Below are 6,001 nucleotides of genomic sequence, written 5' to 3'. Positions count from 1 at the left end.
GTTCTCTGTGTAGCTGGGTAAGATGCAGAGGTGGGCAGTAGGCGCAAACAAAAGGGTCTTTAGGTTTCTACAACCAATAATTTCTTTAAAATGTTACCAGTAGAGGAAACAGTGTGTCCCCGTGGTAGGGTGTGCAGAGAGGAGAGTTAGGGTCAGCTTGCAAACAATGGAAGAGGCAGTGTGACTGGGTGGGGAATTCATAATACTTAACTCCTTTCATCTCAAAGCTCTCCACGAAACTGGGAGACCCAGAAAGCGAAGAGACTTGCCTGAAGTAACAGCAGGTTGGGGCCAGAGCTGGGCCTCCACAGGGAGGGGGTGAAGCCACGTGGAAGGGGGTAGCAGGCTCACCCCCGCACCTGCCCGGCCCCAGGCCTGTGTTGCATGCACCCTGCAGGCTCTCGGCAGGGGCTCTGAACAGCCAGCGCTGAACTCCCAGGCTGGGCTGCTGCGGGGCTCGTGCCCCCAGCCAGAGGACAGCAGGCGCCTCGAGCCCCGCTCGAGGAGAGGCGAGAGCAGGAGAGGCGGGACGGAGAGTCCTCCAGCGTGCCAGAGTGGCCGGGAAAGGGTTCCCGGCGTTCCGCGGGCAGGCCCCGGCGGCTTCCGGTCTGCAGCGGAAGTCTTTGAGCTGGGGCGGCGCGCGTGCGGGCTGCTGGGGGTAACGGTTTGTTCCGTGTCTCTCTCTCTCTCTCTCTCTCTCCCTCCCTCCCCCGCCCGCCGGTTGGCTGAGGCTCGCTCGCGGCCATGGCGTATCGCGGGCAGGGCCAGAAGGTGCAGAAGGTGATGGTGCAGCCCATCGTATCCTGCCGCGGGGGAAATGGGGCCGGGCGGGAGGGAATGAGGGGGCTGGGGCTGGTCGGGGAGGGGAAAGTGTGGGGGGGGACTGGCGGGCGGGAGAGATTGAGGGGAAGGAGATGGGGGGGCTGGCGGGTTTGGAGTGGGGGGGGCGGCGGCGGGAGGGAGAGGGGGGAGTGAGGGGAGGAGATGGGGGGGCTGGCGGGAGGGAGAGGGGGGAGTGAGGAGGAGGAGGAGATGGGGGGGCTGGCGGGAGGGAGGGGGGAGTGAGGGGGAGGAGGAGGAGATGGGGGGCTGGCGGGGGGAGGGGAGGAGATGGGGGGGCTGGCGGGGGGGAGGAGGGGGAGGAGGAGGAGATGGGGGGGCTGGCGGGAGGGAGGAGATGGGGGGCTGGCGGGAGAGAGAGGGGGGAGTGAGGGGGAGGGGGAGGAGATGGGGGGGCTGGCGGGAGGGAGGAGGGGGAGGAGGAGGAGATGGGGGGGCTGGCGGGAGGGAGAGGGGGGAGTGAGGGGGAGGAGGAGGAGATGAGGGGGCTGGCGGGAGGGAGGAGATGGGGGGGCTGGCAGGAGGGAGGGGGGGAGTGAGGGGGAGGAGGAGGAGATGGGGGGGCTGGCGGGAGGGAGGAGATGGGGGGCTGGCGGGAGGGAGGGGGGGAGTGAGGAGGAGGAGATGGGGGGCTGGCGGGAGGGAGGGGGGAGTGAGGGGGAGGAGGAGGAGATGGGGGGGCTGGCGGGAGGGAGGAGATGGGGGGGCTGGCGGGAGGGAGGGGGGAGTGAGGGGGAGGGGGAGGAGATGGGGGGGCTGGCGGGAGGGAGGAGGGGGAGGAGGAGGAGATGGGGGGGCTGGCGGGAGGGAGGAGATGGGGGGCTGGCGGGAGAGAGAGGGGGGAGTGAGGGGGAGGGGGAGGAGATGGGGGGGCTGGCGGGAGGGAGGAGGGGGAGGAGGAGGAGATGGGGGGGCTGGCGGGAGGAGGAGGAGATGGGGGGCTGGCGGGAGGGAGAGGGGGGGTGCCGGATGGAGGCTGGCGGCAGTGAGGGGGCTGGGCGGCGGAGGTAGAGATCGGGTTTGCCATGCAGCCCCTCACCCAGGCATTATGTGCTGGGGGTTGGGGGGTCTAGTGCCTGGGGTGGGGCCTGGGTGTTCTGGGAAGGGGCCACTCTTTATCAGAGTCCCAAGGGGGAATCGGTGTGTTCAATGCCAGCTGGACTTCTCCCTCTCCCCTCCAAGAAACAAACCATGACTTGCCTCAGAATAAGGTGCTCTTACAATGGGAACTTTGGTTATAACCAGATGAGTTGTTACAGTGACACATGTTGTGCTAGGAGCTGCTTCTGTGCTTTTCCTTAAGTGCTGTGTTACAGAACCTCATCTTCAGGTACCTGCAGAATGTAAGTAATGCTGTCTAACTATCAACTCCTTGTGTGATTGTAAATATGATCCAAAACATATGATCGAAACAAAAACAGGTGGTTTTAGCCGTGGTCATGTTGCTGAGATTTTTATCTGATACATCCTGTCTTTGGAGTGGGGAAGGATTCTTTCTTCCTTCCTTCTTCAGCAAGGAGCAGGGATTCATAAACTGATCAGTTTCTTCCATCTCTAACTAATAATAGTACTGATAATATTTGATGTATTAGCTCTTAAGGTTTTGGGGGGTTTTTTTGTACTGAATAGCTTCCTGCCACCGAACTGCATTGTGGGTCTAAGTTTAATATTTTGTTAGCATGCCAAGAAATAGCAATGCATACTAAAGGTTTGATCCTAAGGTAAAGTGTACAGTGATGTGCTTGTGTGTATAAACCCTGGCAACCTGACAGGATCTGAATACAGGTGTCAGGTTCAGGTTAGGTTGGGTATTATTTGTGTAGCATACATTCAGGCGCAGCTCAGATCGGATAGGCTCTTATCACTGATTGTGTTGACTGCCCTAGACCCTTGCAACCTCACCTAAACCCCGTGGGACCTGACTACAAGTGTTGGGTTCGGGTATGAAAACAATGAAATACTCTCGGGGTTGGGTTACAATTGGCTGTGATCTAGCTGGATTTGGGTCAGGCTTTAAAATTAGTCCTGAGCAGACTTCTACTATTGTTTACGTTCTAAAATTTATTCCTTTACATGTTCACAAATCCTCAATAATTGGAGAGAAAACATGCCTTTTTATTTATAAGATGCCTCAGGGCACCATTAAGTTCTAATTTGGGTCTTCTTACAGAAACCGCAAAAAATATTTTTAATAATGACTTACAATGGGGCAAACAGATAATAATATCCTGTATACCAATGAGTAACTGTTGCTTGGAGTACTTGTGCTAATAATGTGCTTTCTTATCTTTTCCTTCCCCTCTCCCCGATTTTTCAGAGGTCCAGGATTCAGGTGTGGCTCTATGAACAGGTGAACATGCGGATAGAAGGCTGTATCATTGTGAGTGTCATGTTATACGCACTTTGCATCATTCATTTGTTTTTCCAGTTCACAAGTTCCATGTTCAACTCCCCAAGAAATAGTAGTACAGTGAAGGAATAACACACCACCCTCCCACCCCCTGTTTTCCAAGAAGTCGTCTTACTCGGATCCATTTAATCATAGCATCATAGGACCAGAAGGGACCTCGAGAGGTCATCTAGGCCAGTCCCTTGCACTCATGGCAGGACTAAGTATTATCTAGACCATTCCTGACAGGTGTTTTTCTGTGCCCCCTTAGTGAAAGCAACTCCTGCTGTTGAGGCTTGAGACCAGGCGATTTTGTTCACTAACCACTTTGTTGTTGGTTCTTAGGGTTTTGATGAATACATGAACCTGGTTCTGGATGATGCAGAGGAGATACACTCAAAAACAAAAGCAAGGAAACAGCTGGGTAAGTCTGCATGGTTTAAATGATTTATGGCATCAAGCTGCATATATGAACCATGTGTGTGGCAGCAATATAAAATACAGAGCAAATGAATAGCTTTGACTGAAAGATAGTGAAACCTATTGGTGAATAGCAAATGAATAGTATTAGTTCTGCTGTAGGTTAACTGTGTTGGGATTAGAGAGCTGATGAATGTTCTATTCTGATTAGCTGTATGTCAGAATCCAGCACTTCTCAAAGAGTGAGTGAGTCCTAAAATGACTCTGAATCTTTAAAAAGGTGGCTTAATAATCAGCAGCTTTCTGCCTTCTCTTGGGTGTCAGGGTGGCTGGAGGAGGCCAATCTAAACTCCAGACTCCCATATCTATTTCTGTACTGTTGTATTAATTGGAGGTGTAATTTACCCCTTCACAAAACACTGGAGCTAGGGGTGACCCAGTGAAATTAATAGGCAGCAGGTTTAAAACAAGTGAAAGGAAGTACTTCTTCACACAATGCACAGTCAGCCTGTGGAATTCATTGCCAAGGGATGTAGTGAAGGCCCAAAGTACAGCCGGGTTCAGAAAATAATTAGGTAAATTCATGGAGGATAGGTCCATCAATGGCTAGTAGCCGAGGTGGGCAGGGACAAAATCCTATTTACTGGGTGTCCGTGAACCTCTGACTCCCAGAAACTGAGACTGGACAGCTGGGGATGGATCACTCTATAATTGCCCTGTTCTGTTCATTCCCTCTGAAGCCTCTGGCATCAGCCACTGTCAGAGGGCTGGATATTGGGCTCCATGGACCATTGGATTGACTTAGTATGGCCATTCTTATGTTTTTAATTCATTTAAATACAACAGTCCCAGTACCCTCCCGACACACTCAGTTGTGTCTACACAACAAATTAAAACCTGTGTCTAGCCCGTGTAAGCTGACTTAGGCTCACAACGGCTCAAGCTGTGGGGCTGTTTCATTGCTGTGTAGGCTTCTGGGCCCAGGCTGGAGCCCAGGCTCTGAGACCCTACGAGGTGGGAAGGTCCCAGGGCTCAAGCTGGAGCCTGAGCCTGGACGTCTACGCTGCAATGAAACAGCCCCAAAGCCCTAGCCCTCTGAGCCCAAGGTGGCTGGCATGGGCCAGTCACGGGCGTCTAGTTGCTGTATAGACATACTACTGTCGCCTTGCCCCATCACCCTTCTGAGTCAATACAGGAAACCCTTTTGCCGCTGCCATCTCCACCATGTTTGGATTTGGTATTCACCATTTGCCAAGTACCAAAGATAAACAGTGAATCTGAAAACGGTGGTGTCTTCCAATTCCCAGCCAGGATGGCTTTTATTGCTGGTTTATTGTAAGGAAGCAGAGTACGGGGCTCAAGATAGTGCTGATACCCTGCAACGCAGCGAATTTCATATATCGGTCATATACTGTGGAGAGAGAATCACCATAGATTTATAGGCTTCATGCAAAGGGATAGTCTATGTATTAGCTTAATTTACTGTACTGAAAGGAAACTTCTGATCTGTACTGCAGTCTTTCCCATGGTAAGTGTTAAAGAAAGAAGCACTATACAGGCACCATGCAGACCTCTTTTTGAAAGATTTTCTGCAACAAAATTTTCTGCAAGTTAGACATTGCATGACCTGAGGATAATCTCTCTAACTGCCATTTCCATTCTCCTTTGTGTTGCAGGTCGGATCATGTTAAAGGGGGACAATATTACTCTTCTACAAAGTGTTTCTAACTAGAACTTGTCATTCAGAGGGTGGAATACACTAAAGAGTGTTCCGAACTAGAATTTTCACTCAAAGTGCGGGGTGGACTAAACATTATTATAAGCAAGAGTCACTGTGCTGGGAAAGTGGATGGTGTTTTGAAAATAAAAACTCCAAATGAGCTTGATTTGAAAAGAGTAAAAACAGTAACTTCACTGGTGTCTTGAGTGTGAGCCAGTCTGGCAATTCTTCTTTGATAGTAACATTTTTTACATTGGAGTACCAATTAATGTCAGGGGTAAATACAATTTTTATGTTAACTGTGAACTTAAATTTATTTGATCTCATGCCTACATCCCTCCCTCCCAGTTTTTGTTTGGGGAAAATATGTAATCTGAAATAAACCTTTTTTTCTTAAAATGGATCTGTTCAATTTCTGATAGGGAAAAAAAAATCTTTGTTCTGGAACAATACCCATGCACCATCTGAATTGTTCAGTACGATACCAGAGCCACATGCAGTCTCCAGACTATAGAGATCCAACAAAATTAGGATGGAATTTGTCTAGGAACTTAGCATTACTATTCATTACCAACATATCTCAGTTGCGTGAAGAGAGCTTTTAACTGATAAAACAGTATAAAATTTCATGA

The 6,001-nt window shown here is 50.9% G+C and overlaps 1 protein-coding gene across 1 annotated transcript; it reads left to right on the top strand.

Annotated features, from left to right (window-relative positions):
* The first annotated feature begins 594 nt into the window (after positions 1-594).
* SNRPE (small nuclear ribonucleoprotein polypeptide E) lies at positions 595-5,761 on the top strand. Its single transcript, XM_074935879.1, has 5 exons — positions 595-798; positions 2,157-2,183; positions 3,158-3,220; positions 3,575-3,653; positions 5,326-5,761. Exons 1-5 carry the CDS (start codon positions 745-747, stop codon positions 5,379-5,381), a joined length of 279 nt encoding a protein of 92 aa, XP_074791980.1. The 5' UTR covers positions 595-744; the 3' UTR covers positions 5,382-5,761.
* Positions 5,762-6,001: the final 240 nt, after the last annotated feature.

This window comes from Natator depressus, chromosome 21, assembly GCF_965152275.1.
Source record: "Natator depressus isolate rNatDep1 chromosome 21, rNatDep2.hap1, whole genome shotgun sequence".
NCBI lineage: Eukaryota > Metazoa > Chordata > Testudines > Cheloniidae > Natator > Natator depressus.
This window is presented reverse-complemented; position numbering and strand designations above follow the sequence as displayed.

Excerpts from the sequence above, each read along its gene's own strand:
- SNRPE (XM_074935879.1), top strand. The coding sequence starts at position 745 with ATGGCGTATCGCGGGCAGGGCCAGAAGGTGCAGAAGGTGATGGTGCAG. Across the intron at positions 2,184-3,157 it reads TCTTCAGGTACCTGCAGAAT|AGGTCCAGGATTCAGGTGTG; the intron begins GTAAGTAATGCT and ends CCGATTTTTCAG. Across the intron at positions 3,221-3,574 it reads GGATAGAAGGCTGTATCATT|GGTTTTGATGAATACATGAA; the intron begins GTGAGTGTCATG and ends GTTGGTTCTTAG.